General features: G+C 48.1%; 1 protein-coding gene and 1 long non-coding RNA gene across 5 annotated transcripts in view; one reads left to right on the top strand and one right to left on the bottom strand.

The window, feature by feature from the left end:
* LOC111070454 overlaps nucleotides 1-27,839 on the top strand; it is a 46,298-nt gene extending 18,459 nt beyond the window's left edge. For all 4 annotated transcript variants that reach the window (XR_005968624.1, XR_002607356.2, XR_002607354.2 and 1 more), the window contains exons 3-4: nucleotides 9,931-9,960; nucleotides 27,137-27,839. This is a non-coding gene — a long non-coding RNA (uncharacterized LOC111070454). The remainder of the gene's footprint in view (nucleotides 1-9,930; nucleotides 9,961-27,136) is intronic.
* On the bottom strand, nucleotides 14,588-15,288 carry LOC111070452 (protein translocation protein SEC63-like). Its single transcript, XM_022360994.2, has 2 exons — nucleotides 15,255-15,288; nucleotides 14,588-15,190 (listed from the first exon to the last, which is right to left on the bottom strand). The coding sequence occupies exon 2, from the start codon at nucleotides 15,179-15,181 to the stop codon at nucleotides 14,597-14,599; it is 585 nt and encodes a 194-aa protein (XP_022216686.2). The 5' UTR covers nucleotides 15,182-15,190; nucleotides 15,255-15,288; the 3' UTR covers nucleotides 14,588-14,596.
* Nucleotides 27,840-27,909: the final 70 nt, after the last annotated feature.

Here is a 27,909-nt window from a genome sequence, read left to right as displayed (position 1 = left end):
ACTTTACACTCAGCAGCACCACAGAACAGCTCCATGGCTCCACAGCTTCACACAGCTCCACAGCTTCACAGCTCCACAGCTCAGTGGAGCAGAGCAATTTTCATCATCATCTGTCGCCCTTGATGCTGCTTTTGTTGTTGCCTCCTTCCCCTCCCTTCCTCTCTCCGTCCGTCTGTCATTCAGTCCTGCGCTTTTTTGTGTCTTATTAAATGAGCGAAATTACTTTTCCCTCCGTTTGAATGCAGCTCTTGAGGCAGCAGCAGCACTTTTCACTCTGATGGAAATTAGGTTGTGAGTTTTCCAAGTGGCGTCATTCAGCCCAGCCGCTGCTGAGACGCTGAGACTGAGACGCTGCCGACGAGTGTCTTGCTGTTGTTTGCTTCATGCCAGCCAATGGCTTGTTAAGTATTTTGTTGTTGAATAATTTATGGCCGACTCAGTCACTCATCTCCAGTCCATTGTGCGTGCGTGTGTGGGTGTGCGGGAGGGTAGGTGGGTGGGTGCGGGTGCACGCAACGTATGCGCAATTTTCAACAGTTTATCAGGCCATTCTTATAATGGACTTTGGCATTCCAATATCAGCAGCAGCAGCAGCAGCCAGCCAGCAGGCCATCATCATGAGCATCGCTGCAGAACAATCATCATTGTCATCGCTCATACGCCAGGTGGTCCAGCAATTAAAATCACTTGAGACGAAAGTTAATTAAACCGCAATATTTGCATATTTCTCTCATTATTTTCCCCACTCTCCGGGCCCCTGGCAAATGGAACGCACGCATCTGGCTCTGAGTGGTGCCATCCTCCTGCCGCTACTGCCACACCACACCACACCACACCATGAATGAAACAAACAGTCACGCTTCTTTAAGCTGCTGCTAAAACTAGAACTTTTAAACCAACACTTCTTGAGATATAGGCGAAGGCGAGGGCATCGTTACACCGACGCGATTCCGAATGAACAGAACACATCTCCACTGAAGGTTATGCTAACCCTTTTGGTTTAGTTTATGTTAATTTGTATATAATTAAAATATATAAATAATGTGCAATCGAAACATTTACCCACGGGGAAAATACTTGAGAGAAAAAAAATGTAATTTATCCATGGTAATGCCATTGAAAAGAGCACGGTTTCCATGCGAAACAAAATATATCACCGATGGTAAAAAAAGTATCGTGTAACAGCAGCAGCAGCAGGCTCCCCCCATGTGTGCTTGTGGCGGGCTGGGTTGGGGCACGCGAAAAGTTTATTGCTCAATTTCCCCAAAAACTTTGCCAGCCCGCCCCTGCCCCTGCTCCTGCCCCTGCCGACTGCTCTGCTGCGTGTTTTTTGGGCTTCTGTAGGCGGCAGGCACTGCGGCTAACCAAAGCACATTGAGTTAACATGCAGATTTAAGATACTTTTGTAAACTTGATTTTGCCAGCCTACAAGAGGGGAGGGGAAGGCAGTTACAGTGATAGGGGAATCTGCTGATGGCCCACGGCGGTGTAAGTGCAGAATAAGCCAAGAAAATGTTTGAACAGTTGTTGCCGCGGCATGTGGCGAGAGGAGCAATCACCGTGCCAATGACTTTTGCGTGTTTTAGCCAGATTTTTATTAAGGCAACGTTTGCTACCAATAACCAGGTTATATATACTCCAGGGGGAGGGTAAGGAGCGAACTTTCAGCAGGCAAGAGTAGGAGAATAGAAGACGACGGGTGAGCCAGCCAGCCCGCCAGCCCGCCATAATTTATAACTTTAACCTTGGCCAGGAAATTGCTGCTGGTGCCGCAGGCAGGGTGTTGCCTTTGGCCAAGGTAGCCAAGGCGGGAAAGACAGGCCCTGGCCAATTTCTGGTGCTGCTGCAGTGTCCACTGTGATTTACAGCCAAGTGCCTGCAATGACCTGCCCCGTAGTGCTGTGCCATGCCCCCCGTTTCGGGGTGCAGGCTGCAGCTGCGTTGCAAAAAGTTTCCGATGCTGACCGCCGACCGCAACAAGGACATTTATGTTTTTGCTGCAGGCCAATGTAATACTTCCCACTTCTGTTCCCCATCGTGTTCGAAGAAGCAGAAGCCTAATGCGATGCTATGTTTTTAAGAATTTTATTTACCTTGCCTGAGGATTGTTTCGTTATTTACAGATGCGCCCCCATGTGCCCCTACAACCCCTGCAACTTTGTGGGTTTCCAATTTCTACGAAAACATTCTCCACCAGCATTCAGGCATTCAGCCACAGAGGGAAATGTGTAAACATCATATTATCACAATAATTAAGTTATGGAATGCGATGAAGGGGTTTGGGTTCGGGTTCGGGTTGGGTTCTGGGTGGGGCCATTTAATGACATGAAAATAGCGAAATAATTTAGTCAAGTTGATTAGCTTTAAGCATCTGTTTAAGGATGTGTGTAACAGATGTGAATACAACGAATAAATTTAGCTCCTGCTGCAGCCATTCTTTTATTTAATGGTTGACCTGTCCAGCAGTGGCTCCCTGTGCCTGTCAGAGAGCGAGAGAAGCTGTTAATGAGTCAAGCTCAAGCTCAGCCAGCACTTGGCCATAATCCACTCGATACACACCCCCCACCTCCCACACACCACCCCTATTCAGTATTCGGATATCGAATATCCACTTGCACACTCGAGAGTCGTGTGTAAGCCATTTGATTAGCCATCGACTAGCAATTCCAATTCCAATTCCAATGGCCAGTGGCTGGGGAGACCAATTTGCTGTGCGCCCCACAAAGTATCACCCAACTGCGGAAACCGCCATGAAGTTGACCACAAAATGCTTTTGCTTTTGCTCTTGCTTTTGCCAGTTTGTTCATTTGCGGACTTGAACTCCAAACCCCAACCCGAACCCCAACCCAAACCAAATCCCAGGCTCCTGCTACGAATGCGAGTCGGAGGAAGTTCATTTCAGAAATTTATAGAGCTAAATTAAATAACACACGATCTACCCTTACCCGTTACCCGCAATCGTGGCATGAAAGGGTATATTGTGGATGCCTAAAACAGGCTAAAGAAAGCGCTCACTTTGGAATATCTGCATGAACAAGTGGGTGCCTAAGACAACTAATAAATGGCTGATTATATGTGTGTTATGCACTTGTTCGAGTGTATCTTTTAGTCGTAATATTCGACTCGAAGGCAATTTTCCACTTGTCTTAGTTCTATTTTGAGTTTATTTTCTGGCCTGCACTCGGCATCATTTTCAGCTGCAGATCCATGCCCGTGCCGTGCCCAGCTGCAGTCCTTCCAGTCCTTCGCTCGTTCGTTCCAGTTGCAGTTTAATTTGTACATCGATATATTTTCCGGTTGTCAGTGCACGGCCTCTCACACACACACGGACACAATCACACAGAGGCGATTGCACTCTGAGCATTGTGCTGAGGCTGTGAGGCTGTGTCGCTGTGTTTGTGTGTGCCAAATAACCATAAATTCCAGAGTCCGCCCGTGCGACTGCGGCTGTTGGCCTGAAATATCGCTTAACTGTGGAGTCTGGTCTGGTCTGCTGCGAGTTACGTGTACGCCGCCGGAGCAGTAGGGGAGTGAGACATTTATCCGGTGGAGACAGGCTAAATGCGCTGCCAGTTTGCTAATTAGTGAGCCATTAAAAAATATGTAAGCACAATGAAATGGCAACTTGGTCCGGTGCTGGCTCTCCATCTGATTCTGATTCTGAATACTGGACCAGGTTCTGGCTCTCGCTCTTTAGCTGTACGTCCCGTCCCGTCTGTTCCGGTCCCTCCTTTCATAATTTGCGCAGTGGCCCGACATTAATCAACTTGGCTAAAAGAGAAGTCTGTCAATAGCAGAGCTCGTTGGCTTCATCCTCCGTCAATCCGCCATCATCTTCCCCTCCCTTTTGCCTTTCCTCCCCCCCCCCTGCCTTTATCCACATTATGCGCTCTCGGCGAACAAAGAAAGTTTTGAATCAATTCAAGTTTTGCAAAGTTAAATCCGCGCACTGCATCTCCCCCAGCTTTGCACTCAATTAAGTGACTTTTGCAAGGGAAGGAGGGGCCTGCTCTCTGCCCCGGGTGCAAGTTGCCAGTTGCAAGTGCGTGTTGGTGCGGCAGCAACAGCTAAGAAAAACAATTTTGTTGCAAAGGAAAAGTGGAAAAAAAAAACCGAGGGGAAAGAGAGCGCACCAAAAAGAGTGAAAATATAAAGCAAATCCACTTGAATGGCACGAAGCATGGAGCATGGGACAAGGGGTAAGGGGCAAGGGGCACGGGGCAACGACGAGCGATGGCGGCAAGTTAGTGCCAACAATTGGAGCAGCAGCTGCCCCGTCAGAAGTTGCCACTTTCTTGGCACTGTCCCCTGCCACCGCTACACACACATCCACAGCCAAGCACAGCCACTGGGTACTGCCAACACCCACACACGTGAGCTGGCAAAGTTTTAGTGGCACGGCTTTGGTCCTTCCTTCGACTGCTCCTTCTGCCTTCTGCCTTGTGCCTTCCGCCTGATTGACTGTCATCGAGTTGAGTTAGCACAGCTTCTCCTTCTTGTGCTTCTTTATTGGCCAGAATCCCCTGCTCAGAGCTCCCTCCTAGAGGGCCCTGGGTACTCCTGCGCTGGCTGCCTCTTGGCAGTGGTTGCGTAAACTAATTTTCCGTGTCGTCACTCGATTGTTTTAAAAGCCAACTCTGTTGACTCCGACCAGCAGGGACATGCGGACAGGACATACCGACATGGGGACACACGGACAACGTATAACATTTAAAAGCCTTGCCATTAGCCACGTTTGCAGCCGATTGCAGGACAAACGCTTTGGGGGCGGCTCAGCTAACTGTCATCCAACTGTTGGCGCCTAATGCAGTTTATGTGTAGCACGTCCTGATTTACGCCTGGACAGACATACATCCCTGCCCCTGACGCCTTATGCCAGCAAGCACACATACGTTGAAGTGGCAGTTGCAGTTCAGCACGAGAGACACTTGCAATTGCATTCGTATCGCAGAATAGTACACTGAAAGTAATTCCGAGCGAACAATTAGCGTTAATAAATAGAATATTACTTGGAAACTAGCTGTTGTGAGTGTTTAGGGAATAAATACTGTCCCAAAAGACAGCTTTCGTGGGAGAACATTTGGATACTATGATTTAATTCCGACGCAATCTTTAAAGCTAATATTTAAATTATTATTTTGCTTAAGAACTACGAGCATTGATTTTAGTTGTTGATTATGAGTTATGATTCTTCAGCAGAGTGGAGCCAGAGGGCAGGCAGGGATCGATGCGATGATATGTGCATGCCTAAGGAAATATTCTGTCGACGTGCATAACTTAAATTCCAAATTCTTAATTTATCCCACAAGAATGTGTCTCTATGTATTTTGTATTGCCATAAGCCAAGAAACATATGCCACTAAATGGAAAGGTCATTTGGCGGATATTGGCCGCACTACAATTTATTATTAATTCTATTCAATTTCTTGAGCTCTTAAGCCTCCCTCCTATCGATGGCCTGAGGAAGTCTGCCGCCATTCACTTTGTTACTTTGCGTGTGTCTGTGTCTGTGTCTGTGTCTCTCAGCCTCAAACCACAAATAAGGACACATTGTCGAGTGTCGAGTGTCGACAATAGGCGTCTGCTTGTGCGTGTGTGTGGTAGAGATTCCTTGCCACAGACATTTCCGTTTGCAATGTACACGACTATTTTGACTTGAGGCATTTACAAAATGATGGATAATGGCATTGAGTTCCGGAGAAATTGCCCAGCGCAAGGGTTCGATTCCCTCGGCGTCAGAGCCGAGCAGAGCAGAGCCGAGCCTTAAATAGTTACATCAATTAATTTGCTAGTCACTGTCGGCTGTAGGGTCGTGTGTGTGTGTTGTCGTGTGTGCATTATAAATGATTTGTGTGCGTGGCCTTTGCGTGTTCATTTGAGAGGGCAGAATGGGGTGTAACGTTTATGGGTCAACTGTTGTGACCTCATTCTACCACGTGGCAGAGTTCTATTACTTTGCTAATTTTCATTGCCCCGCCGCAGTTGCAGTTGCAGTGAGCAGTGAGTAGTGAGTAGTGAGTGGCATGCCTCCTCTTAAATATTCATGGGCCAAAGTTTAAGTCGAGTCGAACACACACATCGCACACACACAGAGAGCAGAGAGGAGGCAGGCAGCGGCTTTTATCAATTATCAATTAACCTAAATTTCAGCCTTTACGATTTTGGCACGGCCAAATGACTGTCTCTCTGCCACGTGCCCCTGCCACCTGGCACCCGCCACCTGGCAGTTGTGAAGTGCATACGGCGCCAGATGAGCGCATTTCTCGAATGAAACCTGACAGACAGGAGAGACGGCACAGCCTTTCCTTTACTGTCTCCGCCTTCGCCTTCTCGCGAGATTGTCTCTGCATCGCAGGCGTCTGATTGTATGATTAGTACTCGTCCTCCTAGTCGTCCTCGTCCTCCTAGTCATCCTCGTCGTTGTGTTATAAGAGCATTTTGCAAATTGGAAACGTGGTTAGCCGAAATAATGGGGTAGTGCCATCAAGTGGGGAAAAAGCCGAATGGCCAGAGAGAGGGAGAGAGAGAGTTTTAGTAGTGGGTGGAAGGACTCTCTTCAGGAACTGTTTGTCGACGACCCTTGACAATAATCACTTTCATTACTGTAAAATGTCAACAGTGTCAACAGCAGGGTGACAATCCTTGAGGACCCTTGCTGCTTCACTCCCTCACACTCGTGCCTGTCCCAACCGAAATTTGATGATGCTGCAGCACCCACACACAAACACACACATACACACACACACACACTGTGCAGCAGCCAAATCTTGAACAAACAAGCGGGGGTGGAGAGCTGAACGTTTTTCAAGGCAAAACATTCGACAGGAGCAGCAGCAGCAGCAGCAGGAGCTCTCTACTCGACTCGACTCGATTCCCAGTTGTAGGTGCACCCCCGGGGCGGCATTTTGCAGCTACTTTTGCTGGGATAGGATAGGATAGCAGGCGTATCCTTTGGCTATGGCCAAAAGTAGCGACATCTAGAAGACGTGCATTTGCTCAAGTGGAAATGAATTGAACTCGGGCAGCAGAGACAGCGACAGAATGGCAGAATGCAATCTCATTCTCTTGTCAACTTAACCTCGCCTCGACTGGAGGAGAAGAAGGAGGATGCCGCTGCCGCCGCCGCCGCCTCGAGGATGCCATCGACTGCTGCTGTGCCATTTGTTGTCTCTCCCATTCCCATTCCCATTCCCCTTGCTGTGTCGCCTGCCATTGTCCTCCAAAGAGGTGGTGGTGGTGGTGGCATCCACAGTCATTTCGAGACGACGTTGCACAGTGGATACGCCATAAAACTGATGACGAACCAAGTAAATTCCCTTATTGTTCGAAAATATTCCAAGAGGGATATATAGCCAACGAGTTTGCCTCACAAACAAGTTCATAAAACTCTTTTTCATCTATATATAAAGGATATCCAAAAGGAATTTTACCTTTCAGTATCACATCCAGTATCCCATCTGTATGACCACGGTTCGTGGCTATCCTTCTGCTGCTGCTGCTGCTGCTGCTGCTGCTGCTCCTTCACTGGCTGCTGCTCGATTTTTATTTTAAACAATGGATTGAGCATTTTTGATTGTCAAATGTTTGCAGAGATAACATTTACCATAGCGGATTTTCACTGAAGTGGGAGATGGCGTCCTGTTGGCTCCTTGGGTGCCGTAAGCGCGACTGAGCTGTCTGTCTGCCTGCCTGCCTGCCTGCCGCTGCCTTCTGCCTCAGGAGGGACGGGTGGTTGGGTGGTTGTGTGGGTGGTGCAGCATCAATTCGTAATGATCTTATAAGTGCTTGTATTGTGCTATCCTCTCGTCTTTCGTCTCTCCCTCTCTCTCACTCTTCTTGTTTCCTGTGTGTGCGGTTTATAAACAAATGTCTCGGCGAAAGTTTCCGCCAGTCAATTAAATGACAATTAGCGGGAACGGGACGGTACTCCATTGTGTTGCAAACTCCAAAACCAAGGCGGGAGGGTCGTCGAGAGAGCGCTCTATACGCTCTTCAATTAAAATCCAATTTGCTTGCGGAAGTGCTTAATTACTGGTATATTAGCCCAGAGACACAGAGGGCTTTCCCTGTCAGGCAATGCCTGATATTCTGACATCCTGATATCCTGACATCCTGATATCCGCATTCTGTAAGCTGACAAACAATTTCCCGACAATCCGAGAGTTGATCTATAGTTGGCTATTAATTGAACAGCACTCTGCGGCCGGACGAGGCTTAACTTTCTATGCCACATCAGTGTGTGGGGGCACATGGGGCATGGAGATGACACATTGTCAGGCAGTGCCCTGCATGTTGCCTACTTTTCGGATTCAGTTGAAGGCTCTAGGCATGCCGCTCGTTACGTATTGCATGGGCTGTCCTGTCCTGTCCGTAATTTTGCTGTGCATTTTACGCTAATTGAAATCGCAATCGAATTACATGACTACTGCGGAAGGGCTCCCCTCCCCTCCCCTTGGCCATAACGTGGCATGGTTGCAGTTTACGAGGCATAAAAGCCAATGAAAATATAATCACATTTATGCAGTTTTTATGTGCCAGCAATGTAAATATTTTCGCTGTAAACATGCGAGGATGAGAGTGAATGAATGAATGGCGACGGCTGAATGGCTGAATGGCTGGTGGACTGGTGGACTGGTGGGCCCACTGAAGCAGTGGCTTATGACTGCTGCCCGTCAACGACAGGCCGTCGGGCATGGCTGAGTAACCATGAAGTTGCACACATAAAAGACACAGCATACAACATACATACAGCATACAGCATGCAGTATACACGACACATGGCATACTGTCTGTGCAGTGTGCGGCAAGAGCTCGTAACTGCCCTGCCCCGTCCTGTCCTGTGCCGCAGAGTCCTTCTCTCTTTGGCTGTATTCGAATCCATTTTGGGTTCATTGAATTTGCAGTGATTTCTCGTTTTTGCATTAATAGTGCCTGGCGGCGAAACGGATACAAGTGAGAATGCAGCCGAGAGAGAGCATTACGGATAGGGGATACCCAATACATAAATTCTTTTACTTTGAAAACTATTTAAGAAAATATATTACTATGCGGGGAAAATAAATTTATAAATAATAAATAAATAAAATAAATAATAAATAAATAAAATAAATAAAATAAATAAATAATAAATAAATAAAATAATTAATAAATAAATAAAATAAATAGATAATAAATAAATAAATGTCTAAATTGTGCGTGCGTGTGTGTGTGTGTCCAGGAAGAATGAGGGAGAATGAAGATGGTCAAAGATTAAAGAGCGCTGCTGGCATCGAGCTTTGAGTCGATGTACATCTGAATGAGTATTTAAATACTCGTATTGATCCGACTACACTGTCTGTCTGTTAACTATTGCTACACAGAACTAATATACCCAAATGTAGGTACTATAGGGTATGATACGAAAATTGAAGCGTGAAATTTATGAAATCCAAATAAACGTACATACATAAATAAATAAAATAAAACACAAGTGTATGTACCGAGTGGATAGCGGGAGTGCCATGTGTGTGTCCGTTTACAGGATGCGCATCAATGTATTTTTGATTTAATTGCATTTTCTGCTTGAATTACCATCGACACTCACTCGACGTCCTTCGGTTGCCTCCCAATTGCGATTACGTAATTTAATAGTTTTTCCATAGGAGAATAATAATTGGTTTTAGGCTAGGAATAGTATTGACAAATACGGCGGAACTCCGACGCCCGCCCAGCTGTTGCATTATTAATGTCGGCGAAGAGCGCCCCATTTCCGCCTGTCCCGGGCCACGGAATTAATAGCACAACATTTGGGCGGAAACGCGAACGGAATTCTTTGGGAAATATTTCCATGATAAATGATATGTAGCTACTGTGTAGTATCCTCGTACGCTGATGTCACACTCCGATCATTAATTATTTGGAAACTCTTTTTGCTCTTGTCTCTATTTGCAGTTCAGCGAACAGACCGCGAGCGGACACAAGGTAAACCATTATACCCATACCATTTGTATTTATGGCTGCCCCCAGACGTGTCGAATTTCGACAACCTCCAACCGTAGCTGAGACACGAGACACACACGGAGTCGGATCTAATCTGTCCGCAGGGTAGGGCCGATTAGTCGAGAAGGAGCAGTAGCAGCAGGAGCAGCAGCAGGAGACCTGACCCCCAACCTGACCTGACACAACTGTAAGCCAGTGGCAAAGTATAACTTTTACCCGAAAACTGACAACCGCAACGACCAAAAGTGTCGTAAATCCATAAATCCATAACCAAGCGTCAACAACAACAGCAGCAGCAGCAAAAGCAACAGCAAACATTCTGTTGGACGACCCTCGACATGTGACGTGGCTCCGCGACTGTAGTGGGCGGTGGTGGGGGGGAGAGTGGCTTTTGGAGTGTCGGCAGGCTTTGGCGGCCAATGAACTAAATAACCCCCGGCTGCTTTTCCCTAGTTCGCTCTCATGTCAACCGCAGTCGCCGAAGCGGAGCATATTGACGATGACACTCGAATCTCGTCCCGCGTCTGATAAAATGAAGTATTTTCCCTCGGCAGTTCCCGCGTGTGCGTGTGTGTTGTGTGGGTGTGTGTGTGTGTGTGTTTGCGAAGGGGGAACAAAACACTTTGCAGCACAACAAAACCAAAGGGTAGGACTTACATCGACAACAATATTGTTTGAGTCGCGGGAAGTTTATCGACAAGTTGTCGTCGTCGTTGAAAATCGCCTCAGCTCCAGTCCCTCAGCGGTAGGAAAAAACAATGGGAGCATAAATTAAAGCGCATTCCCGGGAACGTGGGCCCATAAAAAATCATAAAAATATATTAAATTTATACGTACTTACACATAAGATCGCCATGAATTCATAAATTCTCGCCGAGCAGCCGCCACCACCACCACCACCCCGCCATGGTGGCCGGTCGCATCCGCAAAGCCAGAGGCAGACCGTGGCCACAACCACAGCATAACAACGCCATTGACAGTTAAATGAATGACTGTGGGAGGCAGGAAGACTCCTACTAGAGTCTGCCCCTACCCCTGCTCCTGCCCCTGCTGCTGCTGCCCCTTCTTCTGCTTCTGCTTCTGCTCCTGTGGCTGGTAGCTGGTGGCCTCTGTCTTTGTTCCTCGTTTGGTTTTGCTAGGTTTTGTTTACTTGGGGTTTAATTTATGCAAATCTGTTAAAGTTTTGCCGTCATCGGAAAAGTTGCCGCTGTCAGTGGGACGCGACGTTGCATAGTTTTATGCTGCCCCTTAAGTCTGGCACTGGTGGAGGCAGCAGCGAATATTCAATCAGAAAATCAGAAATATTAATGCTTGAAAACTCCACTGACTCGCCTCTACGGACTTATACGAATGCTAAAAGTTTTCCCGATTTTATTTCTAGCACTGGAGATGCTTGATACTTTTCTGTGGCAGATAGTTTTGTACAGGGTATTCTCATAGTCAACCTTTCAGAGCTGCAATCCAATTCTTGTTTGAACTTCCACTTGGTATAGTTTTGTGGCTGTGTCGCTGTGTCTCTGTCGCTAATATAATAAATGAAATGGGATTCCCGGACCCGCAATCTATGCATATATATACATACATATACATACATATATATAAGTACGTACAATAGTTTTACCGTTGTTGTAGTCCCTGCTGACGCTGACATCGGTTGCCTGGATTGGAGTGGGGCTCTCAGGGCAGTTTTGTGTAAGGTTTTTATGCTGTTTTTGAGCTCTGTCGGAGTTCTGTTGAATAGCTTCATATTTATGCAAAGTTATGCGGCTTAACAGATAAGTCGGAGGAAGTTTTTTCCCTGTTTCGCTCCTCTGGCAGGATGGGAGGTCCATCAGATGGACCGAAAGACAAGATCCAGTCCGCAGAGCATATCGTTGAGGGTGTAATCAATGCATAGGCCAAGGGTTAAAGTGGATTTGCATTCTCCGAACTCTGAAATGGAGACCAGACACGCCGCCTGTGCCGCCTTTGAATCTGTATTTCTGGGGGGACTTTTGCTTGGTTATTTATGAGCAGCAAGGTCCTTCCGGCACTGCACTTTTAATTTTCACATGACAAACTGTTCTCTGCCCGAAATGTGGGACAAACTTTGGTTCTTTCGGCTCGAAATATGCCCCACGCTGCGTATACGCAACAAAGGGGCCGCTGCCAACCAAGCCCGCAGCATGCAGCCCATACAGACTGAGAGAGAGAGAGGAGAGTGGGAGATGGCCATCTGCCACTTTGGCTAATTCCAAATTATATTAAAAACTTTGGGAAGGGCTCTCTGTTGCTGCTGCTGCTGCGGCTGCTGCTAAAGATTTTCCTTTGCCGGTTGCTTTTTCATTATGCGGCGACCAACAAAGCCACAGAGAGAGCGAGAGAGAGAGAGAGAGAAAGAGTTGCTGGCCAAAAGGATGAATATAAAAAACAGCTTACAAGCACTGGCATGAATGCTGAGATACCCTCCATCCATTGTCCATTGTCCGCGGGCTGACTGCCGCTTGTTGCTCTTTAGGCCCTACCATACCACATTTATGAGGGCGTGCTCCATGCTGTAACTCGACACTGGGCTGCAGTAATCCTCGGCCTTACTGCCAGCGAACTTCATTTGTCGATGGGAGAAGCGCAGCAGCAGCAGCGGGAGCCGCAAGGCAGCACTCCCATTGATTTTCTCTCCAGCTCCTCGAGGCAAGGCTCTCTTGAGTGACCTCTTAAATTCGTTTAATTTTAGTTAGGTCGAGGCTTAGGCCCGACAGGTCTGCCGCTGCCGCTGCTCCAGAATTAATGGCCTGAATGGGGGGCCTGAAGTGTGCTCCAAATTTCCCTCTTTTCCATCCGTTGTCCATCGCATATTTTCCCTAATGAGTTTTATGCCCTGTCGACAGCAGCGGCAGCAGCAGCGGCGGCATCAGGTTCTTTTTCGTATCAAGTGTTCTCCAGATGTAATTATGCGATTTCTGCGCCTGCCCCTGTACCGTGTCTTTGTCCCTTGCCCCTGCCCCTGCCACGTGCTGCTCGAATATCATTCATTTTTTTTATGGACATTTATTTAATAAACTCCTCGCATCCGTAGCGAGGCAAGGCAAGGCCGTTTTCGGGTGCCATAAAAAATGCAATTAAATACTTTCGGCTATTAAAGTGCTGGGAAAATATTCAACATACTCCCATCCCACTGCCAAAAAAAGAAAACAGGCACATGCAACATGCAACGAGTGATGCCTCCACCTCCGCTTTTATGTGTGTGTGTGTGTGCTGTGTGTGGGTGCTGTGTGTGGGTGCTACAGTGTGTGGGTGCTGCAGTGTGTGGGTGCTGGTGTGACCTAATAAAAAAATTATGCCAAACGAAAGAGAAAGCGCAGTCTGAAATGCTGATAGCTGATAGCCGCCGAATGCCAGCGGAAGGGAAATTGGAGTGGAGATGGGTTTGACCCTGCCACAGCCACTGGAGCAACGGAAAGCAGAAACGAAAGCGGAAACCGTTGGGGCAGCAGCCAGGGCAGCCATTGCACACTTATGAGATATTAAGTTGAAAACTTTGCCTGCCTGCCTGCCTGCCACTCTCTTCTTTCTGGCACTGGCCCGTGCTGCAAGCTCAAGTTAAATTGAGCAAAATAATGCGGTCAATTTATAACGAGAAAGAGAGAGGGCTACTCACGATGCATGCAACACCCACAACCCACAGCCCACAGCCCACTACCCACAGCAGCCGACAGTGTCGGGGGCAGCTTAAACAAAAGGAAGTGCCCTGGCTGCCACTTTGTCAGTTTTACTTGTTGTTTGGCCAAGAGGAAGGGGCACACACACTCACAGAGTGATAGAGAAAGCCGACTCTCGGTTCCGACTGGGCTTGCTGGCGAATGCACGGACATCGTCCTGCCTGCCTGCCTGCCTGCCTGCCTGCCTGCCTGCTCCAGCTGCCGGTGGTGTCATTTGGCTGTCGCTTTGGTGGCACGCAAGTTTGCAAAATTATGGCATCGAGGCAGCCTGTCTGTCTGTCTGTCCATTCGCCTGTCCACCCTCCAATCTTCCAATTTATAAGGTTAAAGCAAAATTATAGCCCCGCACCCCGAATTATCCCTGGGACAGCCACGTGGTGCTGGCGCTGGTGCTGGTGCTGGTGCTACGTGACTGCTGTGCAAGCGACCTGCTATTGAAAGTGAAAGTGCAAGTGACTTTCTCTGCTTTCGCTGCGGCAAATGACCCAATTTATGAACCGCATTCCGGTCAACGAGCCAAAGGCACACGGACACACGGACACACGTACTGTCGTAGCCAGGACACTGGCTTATGGCTTATGTGCGGCGGAAGTACACACAGGAACTGCCCCTCGTACACGGACCCCTCCGTACACGAACTCGGATTAATTTCGCTTAGTGACATTCGGTTTTCACTTTTTAATGAGTTGCCCCGAGTGTTGGTGCTGCTGCTCGTGCTGCAGGAATCGAGGAAATTCGAAATTGATGGCAAATTAGAGGGAAATTCGATTGGCAATTTACCACCAAGAAGTGGGTCATGGAACTCTGCAGGGGAGAACAGAGTCAAAGGATTTATTGGGTCTTAATTTAAGTGTCTCACAGTTGGAGGTGGAGCAGGCAAGGGCAAAGGCAAACAGAAAAAATTAATCAACAGATTAGCTCTACGTAAATTTGATCTTCAGCCATTGGTCCATGGAGTGTACGGTCCGGGCGGCCCACTTGTAGAATCCTGCCAATCTGGCCGATCGAGCAACGCCGAGGGTCGTGAGCCGCGCGCCGTCTGGATGGCCATACAGTTGATAGTTGCGGTTGCCCGCGCCGGCGATGAGGGAACGGTAGGCTGTGTTCAGCAGAATGAAATCCTCGACGTCGCCCGTCCCGCTCACATCCGGATGCAGCCGCTTGGAGCGCTCGTAGTAGGCCTGCCTGATCTCCGCCTGCGAGGCGGCTGGCGGCAAATGCAGAATCTTGTAGGGATCGAAGACGGAACGAGTGTAGTCGAACAGGCACAGTCCCACGAGCACCACCAGTGTCCAGCCCACGACCATGAAGATGAGCAAAGCAAATGATCCGAGGACACTGCAGGGCGTGGTCTTTGCCCGCGGGCCCATCTGGCTGGGACTCCATTGGGTTTTACGCGAGCAACAGCAGAGGGTGGCCGGTATCAAGACGAGTATCATGCCCAACAGGGGAAACAAGACGGACGCGAAAAGGTCCTCTTGGTACTCGAACTGTGTGTAGGCCATCGGAAGTGTCTGGAGGATAGCATGGACAATATGTACTACGTATATTTAATAGGGCGTGTATGTTTTCACTTACTTTTTGGTTTTGGTTTGGGAAAACGAGTGCGAAATATATTTACTATATATGAGTATTTCGTAGGATTGTTTGGGGTTGGGAATAAATTGGAATGGATTTGCAATGGCTACTAATCGAAAGGCATTAAAGTTCATATTATTTCCTTTAATATCCCTTGCCCTAAACAAATTTAATCGAATTGGAACGGACCGACGTTCGTACTGGAGTCCTGCATGAATCCTTTCTTCACTTCTTCGGGTTTTCCTCTGCTCTGTCGCAAAGCAAAGCAAATCACTCGAAAGAGAAACTCTGGGTGGGGGTGGGGAACACGTTGTGCAGCTCTCAAATTAATTACGCATGAAATTGCAATTAATTGGTTTAAGAAGTTGGCCTGGCCAGAAGTTTATCTTAAAGTTTTTACTTGGCTGCTGCTCTGCCGCCCCCGAAGCAAAGAGTTAAGTGCTTCGGATAAACAAAAAGCCCGTGCACCAAAAGTTGGGGCAGGCACCAACAGCAAAAAAAGGAGGGTAAAACAGGGTAAGAGCGTAAGCAGATAACCAGGAAAAGCTGCCGCTGGGCAGCAGCGGGGTGGTAGATAGATCCCTATGAAAGTAAAAACATCAACAAGGATGAAAAACAAAGAGCAAGCGAGAAGGGCAGAGGTCGTCGATGGGTGCGATGGGTGCGATGGGTGCGAGGGGGGGGGGAGTGAGAGTGGGAGACAGACAAAACAATGGCGCAGGCAACGCGGCAATAAAAATGGCGCACAAGTTCAGTGGATGCTACCGGGGTCTTCGAGAGCTTCATGGCTGCTGCCTCACGTGAGTCCGAATGGAGGGCCGCCTGAAATGTTTATTTGGGTCTGTCCGTATGTGTGTGTGTGTGTGTGTCTTTCTGCATGTGTTTGTGTGCGTTGTAGGCCATGCTGCAAGGCCCAAAACAATAACAACAACAGCAGGAAAAACAACAGCTGCTGATTCTGCCGCTGCTGCAGCTAGAACGACTCTGTCACAGTAACCTAGATATCTCCAACAAAATTTCCACCCAAAATGTGCCACTTTCGCTTTGACCCAGAGCCGGAGTCGGAGTGGCACAGCGGCGAGGCTGCTGCAGCGCATCGCCCTGCCGTTCTTTGAGGGTCAATGTGGTGTGGTGTGGCAGTGGCAGTGGCAAGAGCAGGAGCAGGAGGAGGAGGAGGAGTGACCAGCGTGTGTATAAGCCGTATAAGAAATCATGCTTGAAATATTGCACTCGTATGTTGCGGTTGAAGTGCAGGCAGCAGAGCAGCCGCTGCCGTTGCCGTTGCCGTAGCTGGGGCAGAGGCAGAGGCCGTGCAACCAAATTGCAACCATGCGTCACACACATACAGGGACAATCCTCCTCCCATGAGCATATCCACACTATGTGTGTATGTGTGTGTGTGTGTGTGTGTGTGTGTTTGTGAAATGTGTAAAACATGCAACGCTGTCTTGTCTGGAACTTGCCTCTGCCGCTGCCGCTGTCCCTGCCTCTGCCTCCCCTGAGAGGCCCTGCTGCTGGAGTCCTACTGCCTCCTGCTGCCTGCTGACAAATGGTTTGATTTTAAGCTCAAGTCAACACACACGAACGGACAGAGGGGCAGAAGGACGGACTTAGTGCTTTAAACATTCGCCCCACCTTGGGGAAATTTTTCAAATGACAGCAATTTATTTAGACGTCCTGTGTGCGAGTGTGCGTGCGTGTTAGTGTGTGTGTGTGTGCGTGCTTGTGGCCAGAAAGGATTGCAACGGCCAATGCCAAACATTTAACTTTGGCCCAATTTCCGCACAATTTTTCGACATTTGCCGCTAACGAAATTTCGATGTCAAAGGCGGCGTGTTTATGCATAAATAGCCGCCGTCCTAAGCGAGCGAGCGAGCGAATGAGCTGGCAACGTGTGCCCTTTGAACCCGCCACCTATTTGAGCGCCCGAATCCAAATTAATTATGCAAAATGCGACCTAATCCAACAAAGAGACTGCTCAGTGGGTTCGGGTTCGGGTTCGGGTTGGCGGGGGGCCGCTTCCTCCCTTTATATTTAGGGCCTGGCCTGACCTAACCTTTTCTGATGATGGCCTTATAAACGTGCTAAAAATAAATAAACCCCACACAGCCATGCCTTTGGTTCCGTTCGGTTCGGTTAGGTTAGGTTCGGTTCCTTTCTGTCTGTGCCTGTGTCGCCGCCCTTTGCGTGTATTTCGAACATTTCGCCGGAGCCTCGACTCGCGACCGACTCCTTGACGTGTAAATATTTCATGTCCCTTGGGCTGATTGAGGTCTGAGGGCCCATTTCCAAAGGGCTTGTCGCACAGCTCTTGATGGGGCTTTTGGCAATTAGCGAAGCTTCGACTTTTAGCCCTTAAATGTATTAATTTAATGATTTGATGACATCTACGGAGGGGTTCTGTGGAGGCGGGCAACTTTATTGGGGGCAATGGAGAGCATTTTCTAGTTTACAATGGCAATGACAGGCTACTGCTCCTTTTGGGGGTTTTCCCTTTAATAATCCCACACTGAAAGCTTCTTTTATATATAACTGGTGTAATTAATGGAGTACACACTGTTAATGGAGGATACGAAATGTGTGTTTTGGGTGCAGATTTGAAACCAATTTGCATTTAGTTATAAAGCTCACAAAGTGAATATTTGGCAAAACCAGGGTGAGACATGTTTGGGGATCAACTATGAGTATCGTCTCACCTCTCTCTCTCCTCTCTTCAGTGTGAAATCCCTGCCAACTCGCTGGATCAATCCTCAAACGTCTCGACGCCAAAATGTCATGTGTAACACCGCAAAATGGTCAAAAAAAAAAAGGGCAAAGTTGGTGACACTGCGACCGTCCGGCACTCCGACTCTGGGAGCACTCAGTTCTGCTCCTCAAACCGCATTGTGTGAACAAACGGTCGGGAATCCCTGTGTCTGTGTCTGAGTCTGAGTCTGCCATGGGGCAGCTCGAGTGCAGCCTGTGGCCACTCTTTGCTCTGCGCCCACATCGTTCGCTTCGCCTGGGACCTGGAACTGTGACTGTGTGGGGTCGGCGGCGTCATTCCTGCGGACACAAATGAGTCAACAGATTGTGGCCACCGACATTTGCAGTGGGATCTGTTCGTGGCTAGTGTTGCTTCAATTTCATTCACCGAACAAAGGGGGACGAGGGCAGGCCAGCGACTCCTGATTGGCTTGCAGCGGTAGGGACGAGACGCGGCGACGCCTTGGAGTATGCAACAAAACGCGTTTGGCAGGACTCCAAAGGGTAGGGTAGGGTAGGAACGGACTGAGCTGGGCTGGGCTGTTGGTGGTGGTGCAGTCGAGCGGAATTTATTGTGTTTGTTGTGCGAAATTAAATAAAAATTGAATTATGTTTATATCCGGGACTGTAGTCCCCACTGTTATTGTTGGTCCTACAATAATAACGCGCTTTGTGTGCGCAGAGGGCACGAGAGAGAGAGAGAGAGAGTGAGAGCCTCCTCGAGTGTGTGCTCCTCTGTCCAATGTCTGCCATGATCTCTGTCTGACTCCTCTCGCTGTCCCACTGCCCCACTCCCCTTCTGCCGCCTGTTTTTCCATTTTGCATAATAAATTGCATTTTCCATGCCAGTGGGTCGCATCGCCCTTCGCCGTCGAGCAGGTGGTGGCGGTGGGGGGGTCCTGCTCTTCGCTCTGTTTGTTTGGCTGAGTGTCGCCGCCCTCTCCCGCTGTCTGTTTGCCGTGTGCTCTGCTCTTTTTTGCATCGTCTGCGAGGGCCGGGCTGGGCTGCGGTCTTGCATTAATCTCATTTCATTGCTAACCTTTTCTGGTGGCGCCTCCAACCAGCAATGCGAGTGGCAGTGGTAGTGGTGGGGCTTTAAGCGAACAGCTGTTTCCGCTTGCACGCGCTAAATCAATTTGCTATTTAAGCTCTGCCTGCCACCAGCTGTCGGGGCGCACCTTTTTGGCTTTTCGCATCAGCGTCAGTCAAAGGGAAAATGGCTTCCTATTTCTAGTCCTGCGTCCCTCTGTCCTCCTCCCACTCGCGCATTTTCCCCCCCTCGTTTTTTACGTGCATGCTTCCGTTAAGTGATTTTCATGAGTTTAACGAAGTGGTTTTTCCCCCTACCCCCTGCCAGGACCAGGACCCCTACGCCACCGAAAAACAGATCCCGCACAAAGCAAACCCACAATACCAACAAACAGCTAAAAAAAAAGAAAAGAACAAAAATACGAGTACGAGTTTTCTTTTTTATACATTTTCCTTTGACTCATCTGTGCACAGAGAGGAAAAACCCCAGATCCAGTTCTTTTTCCCCCATTTTTGTACGTCCTCCCGTTTTTTGTACCCTTTCCATCTTCCACTCGCCGTCTCGGGGGTATGCCCAACATCATTTCTGGGAAATGTACTTACACATGAACAAAATCATCTATCTGCATCTATGCATAAATAAAATGTAGATAAGCAGGTGGAAATCCATCTACATCTCCATCTTCCTTTTTTGCCAAAAATTTATGCATTTCTTTTTTAAGTTCCACATTGATTGGGGGATTCTTTGTAATACATATCATAAAAGGGGATAATAGGAAGTGCTCCATGGAATAAACGAGCTGAGTGCCTGTCAAGTGTGCTACGATTTGCATATACTTGCATCTACAGGGATAATATTTCAGCAAGAAATGTGTGACATTCTCCCATGCGATATTTTAGCTCGTATGGCAGGATTCAAGAGTCCTTAGTGCTAGCCATAGCACCTTGATATTCCACTGACTGGACTGCATTTCAATTAAATACGAGAAATAAAAAGATAAGACAATAAATTGGAAGGGTTTCAATGCCCAATGATATTCTACACGCATGTTGCACGATGTGGATATATGTATATTGCATCTAGACGTATATCTTGATCTATCTTTGTCCTTCTGACCGCTCCCAGATTTACGCTTCTTGGGTATACCCCTAGTCGAGCAGCCAAAATGCTGCAGAAAACAATAGATTTTTGAGTGTTGCCACTTTGTTGTACAATTTTATTGCGCGAATTTCGCGCAAAAAGCGAGTTGAGCAGCTGCAGCAGCAGTCGGCAGCCTCTCTCCCCCAACAAATGGAGCTCGCTCCAAAGAGTTGCCCTTTTTTTTGTGTGTGTTGTCTGCTCGGATTCATGGCACATGCCCCACTCTCTGCAGCTGTGGGGTGGGGCAACCGTTTGATGCCCCGCACATTTGAGCAATTTCAGCGCTATGTTGTGTTTGTTTATGCCGGGGATAGCTCTATGTGTGTGTGTGTGTGTGCGTGTGCCAGTGAGCGAGTGCGGCGCGTGTCAAAATTGGTTAAACGTGAGTGGCTTTCACTTGCCACTCGGCAGCTGCCTGGCTGCCCTGGCTCTGGACTGCCCGACCCTCAGTAGTGAAGACCCAGGGATGAGGAGCTTTGGGTCAGGCGGCTATACCGCTGTCCGTTTAGGCAAATTAGCTGCCTATATGCTGCTCCCAGCAGGCTTCTGCCTGGCGCTTCGACCCCTGACTGGCGCTGGGTCATTAATCATGTCGGGGATAGCCGCCGGCGCCGGCAGCGAACAACCTGACTCCTGACTCGCTCACGGGCTCAATCAAGCAAATGGCAACACAAATCGGGAGCTCGTTTATTTTAAGCGCTGCCCCATAAGCAACGCCTAATTTCCTGCCATTCCCGTCGTGAGTTATGGCTTGCTTGGTGCAGCTGGGTGGCAGGTCCACATATCCAGTCTCGAGATACACCAATTTCAAGCTGAAATCGGGACAGAGCAGACCTCATATAAACTGGAAGGTAAGGTATTGTAGTGGAAATATAATTACTCCCGAAAGAGATGGCATAAATGATTGGATTGGCAGTCGTTTAAATGTCCCATTTCCCTGGCGATTATCTGCTTCTAAACATTGTGAAATATTTCATTACTGGAGGAATATCAGGGCAGCTGCGGTGCCAGTGCCACCCGCAAAATGCAGATGTTGCTGATGTTGAAGCCGGAAAACAAAAGCTGTCAACAACAAGTTGCCGGACAAAGGGCTCCGCTCCACTGTCCCATGCACATGCTGCATGCTCCGGCTTTGTGTGTGTGTGCCGCACGAGGTATCATCCAGCAGCAGCAGCAGAAGCAGCAGGTCCAACAATCCGACAAACTGGCAGCCAGCAAAACGAACAATCGCCCCGGACTTACATGGGAGAGGAGAACCCTTGACAAATAGCGCCTGATGTTTGGTCACAGTTGGTGGTGGTGGTGGTGGTGCATTCCAGTCCCCACCCCAGCATGTCCGTGCCCCCTAAACCGGGGACAGATGTTTCTGTCATTCTGTCTGTGTCCGTGTCCGTGTCTGTGTCTGTATCTGTGTCTGGCTTAGTCTCTCTGTGGCTGTCTGTGTGAGAGTGCATCAGCGCTCATAAAACTAAATTTCTAAACAATCTGCGTTTGGCAATCTTATGGCGTGCTGTCGACGTTGCCGCTGCGCAACTTTATTGAAATGTTTGGCAGTTTTTCGTGTCGTACTCAATTTGTGTCAACCAGAATGGAGGCAGAGAATGGGGGGGAAGAAAATTGCCACAGAGTATCACACAAGGAGAGGGAGAGTGAGAGGATGGGGGCCCCGCGTCTGTTGCAGTTTTGATTTTGGCAATTTTCCGTAGCATACTTTTTTGGGGCACTGCCCAGGCAATGTCCTATGTAGCTCTCTCGGTCCTCTCCTGTGTTTTAGGCATGTAAAAAAGCCCTTGATTATAGGAGCAGAACAATAATGATGGCTTTGGCCTGTCATTATGCTCGGGGTCTAGTGTTGGGTTCCCTGTTCATTGATTTTTAGATTGGAATTCAATTGAAGCATAATTCAAATTGGCCACCAAAGTAGCCCACAGCCCTCAGGGGACAGCGGTCCGCTCCCTCAGCAGAGAAGCATTCGAGCGATGCGAAATCGAAGATAAATAAAATCTCCCTCAATAAGCAATAATAATCCCGGGGAAAAATAGCATCGATTCGCACCAAAGAGATGGGCGTGCCCGTGATAAAAGGAGGGTTCGCCTCGATTCTCTGGTTCGATTCGGGCCTGAATAAACATTTGTACATGCTATAAATCGGTTTTCGGTTTGGGGTCTGGCGGTCTGGGGGTCTGCCGTTAGCTGCCGTTTTCTTATCGTGCAAATGTTTCTCATTTATACATCATAAGCAGTTTTTCTTTCGTTTTTGTGAGTTTGGGGGCGAGTGGTCTGGGCGTTTTCTCTGTTGAAAGGAATGCGGGTGGAAAATATGTTTTTTCATTGCTGTTGCTGCTGCTTGTGCCTCTGCTCTGGGTCTGCCTTAAATTGGTTACTGTACAGATTTATATCTATTATTTGGCCATGAATAATGTGCCTACACTTTGGATAATCAATATTCCATCTGCAGAGCAGATATTGTATCCTCCAAAGAGATCATCTGATTGCTGTCTCAGTGATTGCTTCAATAACTTTTGTCACCTCATTTCCATCCATTCATAGATTAATCTTTCTTCTGTTTGGGCTTCGGACATCCCCCTTGTTGCATCTGTACAAACTTTGCAAATGGTTTGGCAAACGACAATTAATTCCGTGCAGCCGCAATGTTGCATGCGAGGGAAGACTGGGGGAACAAATAAAAACTAAATGCTGAATCAGTCAGAGTCCATCAGCAGGAATAGTTCTGGACAGTTTCTACACACAGAAACTAAACCAAAGCAACGCAAAGTCGAAACAGAAATGGAAATGGAAATGGAAATAGAAACAGAAAACCAAACAACAAAATGAAAGCACACACACAGACACAGAGCCACAGACACACATAGAGAGAGAGAGTAAACAAAGCACCAGCGGATGGCAAATAGACAAACAAGAGATGGCATCTGCCAAATGGACAGGAATTTATAAATTAAAGCAAAACAATGGCCAAAGATTAACAACGGTTACTGCCCCACACACCCACCCACTCGCTCACTCGCACACTCTCCCGCCCGAACACTCGAACAGCGCATAAAACCCCCATTTCAGCGACAATGGGCGCTGGCCATAGGGTTCGTTTCGTTTTGTTTCGTTTTGTTTGGCTCTGTTCTGTAATAAAATGGAGGAGAATCGTGGGCCAAACGGCTGATGGCGACTCTGTCGTTCCACTGTCACATTCACGGCGCTCTTTTGACGGCCGCCTGCTCCGACGTGTGTGAATATGCCGGCAGCAAAAGCAAACACGTTACGAGTGTGTGTGTGTGCGTCTCGCTTTGTTGCCATAACGGAAATGGACGCCATGTCGGTTGTTTGAGGAAATGTTCGTATAGCTGTAACGGCAACAGCAAACGCTGCAAATATGTACATATTTTGTACATCCCTTGCTCCGCTTGCAACGGCTCCTCTTGGACTCCTCTTGGGCTCCTCTTTAGGCTGTGTGGGCTATTAGTTGGTCGGGTGTTTGTTTTTCAAAATGCTCTTGCACCCAACATTCGATTGAACGCAAAGGAGAGCCAAGGTCGGGTATGGATATGCACTAGAAGATGTTGAATAATCAGACTCAATATATATACAATTTTGTATTTTAATTTTAAATGGGAGATCTGCTCATTTTCTTTCTTCCATCCAGAGAAATATCTGGTTACCAGTAATATCTGTTAAATCAATAAAAACTCGTGGGGTAGCCAGACAACGAAAAATGAGAATTGATTATCCTATAATTATCTGTTTGGGGTAACCTTTCAAAATATAAGAAAGGAAAGAGCATTGAAGAAACAGCGGCCATGAATGGGAACAGCAGTAAGCGGAGAATAACAGCAGAATATCAGCAGCATAACAGCAGAATAACAGAAGAATAACAGCGGCATAGCAGAACAGCAGTCCAAGCAGAGTAACAGCAGTAAGCGAAGAATAACAGCAGAATAGCAGCAGAATAACAGCGGAACAACAGCAGCATAACAGCAGCATACCAGCATAATAACAGCATAACATAGCATAACAGCAGTGGCAGCAGAGCAGAGCATCAACATCAACAGCAGTTGAAGCAGAGAGATCGGAGAGTCTGTATGCCCTATGTAATTCTGTAATTGAAACGATTTGTTGATGGCCTAAACATCGATTACAAATCGGTATCCTCCGCTCCGCTCCGCCTTCTCCTGCCGTTTTCCCATTGTTATTCAGAGAGTCCGAATGACAATTGAAGACTCTCAATGGCTGATATTGTGGCCACATCGACATCCTCTCCTGCCTCCAGTGCACTGCAGTGTTGGAATACTGGACCGACACTTGGCAACGGCATTAACTAATACGTGTACGTTTATGTGTGCGTGTGTGTGCGAGTACTTCTCGCACTCACTATTCATATGCTGCAGGCCGACACATTCATATGGATGGGATGCTGTGTCGGTGTCTGTGTCTGTATGTGTCGGCTGCTGCTGGTTTTGTTTGTTTGCTGAATGGGTGGGCGTGTTGCGTAAATGAATGATCCGAGCCGGGGCTAAGTCGGGGCCAGGGCGAGAGCAGGACCCAGACTCGACTTGACTCAAGCCTGGCCACGCCACGCCACGTCACGCCAGGCCGTGTGGCACGCATGGTTGCGGGTGCACTTGCCATGTGTCGAGTGAGTGTTTGCCGCCGCCCCGCCTGAGTGCTGAGTGTGCTCGCCATGCATGCGTGTGAGTAACGCGAGTAGGGGGAGGGGAGTGGCAGTTCCACAACAGCGTAAGCGGCAGCGGCAGCGTCAGCGGTTACGCGGGTAGCAGCATCAAGAGCACTGCTGTTCAAGAGGTTGATGTATTACAAAATACGTATACGCCACGCCAGGCCACGCCACCACCGCAGCAGCAGCCGACAATTTACAATGCCAAGTGTCGGCTAGAGTCGGTCCCTCTCACTCTCCCACTCACTCTCTCTCTCCTTTAATTGTGTATATAACTAATGTGCACGTGTTTGTGTGTGTGGCACGATATATTTTTATACCCATTACTTTTTGGAAAGAAAAAGGTATGACTGTATAGGTGCAAGCCTCTACCTCTACTTACATATATCTTGAGAGCATAGCCTGTTTGGGGGGAAAATTAAATTCAAATCAGGAACCCGAGACCGATGTTTGAGCCCAGTTTGAGCTTCAGTTATCGCAATATTTTCCCATTACAGGGTATTCTCTCAGCCGCTCTCAGCTAGACTCTCCACTTGCTAAATAATGCCAACATGTGCCAAAGGGGCCCTGAGCTTTTGTCTTTCTTTTTATTATATTAATAAACATTTAATTGGCATATTCTATGGGGCGGCATATGACGGGGGGTTTTCCCCTTTCACTCGTGCCCATGCCTGTCCTGCAGCAGGCAGAGCAGGCCATAGTATCCCCTCAACACCCCCCTCAATCTGCCCATTGAATTGCCGTAAATGGCCATTTATTTACATATTTGCGTTGAGTGGCACACTTCAAAGTTGCCTCGTTTGTCGTTGCTGCTGCTGCTGCTGTTGTCGCTACTTTATGGTTATTGTTTTGCCATAGACCCAGCCACTGCTGCTTTTGCTGCTGCTGCTGATGATGGCACTGGCACTGGCACTTTTGTTGATATTGTTACTGGGAAATTTGCGTCATTTTATGCAATTTACGAGTTTATTGAACAGCCAGAGACTGCCAGAAGGGGCCTCCTACCTCCCTCCCTCCTTCCCTCCCATTCACGAGTGTGTGTATGGTGTGTGTGTCTGTTGTGCCAGTTTAATTGCCACTTCTCGGCGCATGTCATCAGCTGTTTGGATTCGTTTGCTGCTGCTGCTGCTGTTAATGTTAATTGCTCAAAGCATTCCATTTCCCATACTAAATGCAGGCCAATAGTCTCGCATCCCAGTATATTAGAGCAGAAAGCATTGCCTCCTTGCCGCTATAATTGCAACACGATTTGCATAAACATTTGGAGCCGCCTCGCCGCCGCCGCCTCTCCACAGCAGCCTGGGAGTGGAGCGGAGCCTTTTAATGGGGCGGCATGTGGCTAATTAACGCAAATGGGGAAAATGGATGGGGCTATGCCGAGAAGCAGGAGCAGGAGGGGTCTCTTCTGTGTCTTTGTAGCCCGTGCCGTGCCGTTTGCTGGTTTGTTTTGCCATCACACGCGTCTGTTTGCCCACGATAACAGCTTCGTTTTACGAGCACTCTCTCGCATCCGCAGTGCATTCCATGGCAGGATTACAGGATTGCAGGCATGCAGAGGCGGGCGGGGCATACAGTGCGTATGGTTAACTTGATTACCGCCAATTAGCTGGCGCAAGTCGCCCGAAAATCTGCGAATTAGCGCATTTCAGTGGCGAATTAATCTATGCGCGTAATCTTTTAGTCGGCTTATGGCACAGCATGAATTATAGACTCCCCCTCTAAGCTTCGAAAGGCGGGGACTTGCTGGGATTTATGTTGGCAAATTATTTTAAGCCTCCCCGAACCCTACTACAACAGGGAGCACTGTAGTAATATCTGCATCACAGATAAACAATTTTATTTATTGTCAATTCCATATTGAACGCATTTGTCGAAATATATTGACCTAAGCATAAGTAGATTGACTTATTATAAATGCAGAAAGTCTATTATTTCGTGAAACTCTCCTCAATGTCCGCTGCCATAACAATTCGATTGAATGGGCGCTCCAGCGCGAACCCAATGGCCGTTCTCCATTCAGCAATTGAGAAGAACCAATCGACAATAACGACGAGCATTAAGAAATCCCTAGAAAAGAACTTTTTTTTTTCTCTGTCGTGAAGCGTTTCCGTTTCGGATTCTGATTGTTCCCTGCTCAAACTTTTTTGAAATCCTTGCGCAGAAGACGCGCACGCCATCACCCACCCAAACGCCCACCCACCCGCACAAAAGTTCTTAATCAAAATAACTTAATGATTATATTTGCTTGCAATTGTTCACTCCTTTCTTTCTCCTCTCATTGCAGGACCCAAACCCATCCAATCCAATCCAATCCCATCTGACGGGCAACGCCAACGCCAACGCCAATTTTAACTACTGTTCGTGGCGCCACCAGCGACTAGTGGATAATTGAATCATAAAGGAATCGGGGGCCGGGGGACGCCCGAAAAACGGAGAGGAGCTGCCCAAAAGTGTGCGTGCCCCGAAAGTTCGGCAGCGGGAAAACGCCAACAAAGCCGAGCAAATAATTGCTCTACCCAAAAGGAGGACATTCCCTTCCCTTCCGTTCCGTTCAGTGTTCTGTTCTGTTCACTGTCCGTGGCCCAGGGAGAGGCATTGCACAGAGGCCGGCTGCAGTGAAATGACTGGCGTTCTGCTTTAATTAAAGCTGGGCGCGGAGGAGTGCGCGGGGCGTGCACGGAGCACACGGAGTGTGGGCTCGGCAATAAAAGGGAGGCAATTGAAACGCAATGTGGCTGATGCCGTGGACCGTGGACAACGCAACAAAGTGGACGAAATTGCTTTTGGAAGAGCGCGAACGCTTACAGACCCGCAGACAGGCAGCCGGAACGAGCTCCCATAGAGAGAGAGAAGGAGAGAGAGAGCTAAATAGAGAGCTAGACATTAATACTGATTAATATTCATATTTTAGCCACGATTCCTGATTCCTGATTCCCGATACACAGATACACGACCAACGACTGAGTAACCTACACACACAAACACACACACACACATACATACGAAAGTGAACTATTAGCCAAAAATAACCAAAAACCAAAAGCAGCAAACGGAAAA

This window comes from Drosophila obscura, unplaced genomic scaffold (genome assembly GCF_018151105.1).
Source record: "Drosophila obscura isolate BZ-5 IFL unplaced genomic scaffold, ASM1815110v1 contig_1, whole genome shotgun sequence".
NCBI classification, from domain to species: domain Eukaryota; kingdom Metazoa; phylum Arthropoda; class Insecta; order Diptera; family Drosophilidae; genus Drosophila; species Drosophila obscura.
The sequence above is the reverse complement of the archived record's forward strand: the minus strand, read 5'-3'. Positions and strand labels throughout refer to the sequence as shown.

Coding starts and splice junctions, on each gene's coding strand:
- LOC111070452 (XM_022360994.2), bottom strand. CDS start 15,181: ATGGCCTACACACAGTTCGAGTACCAAGAGGACCTTTTCGCGTCCGTC.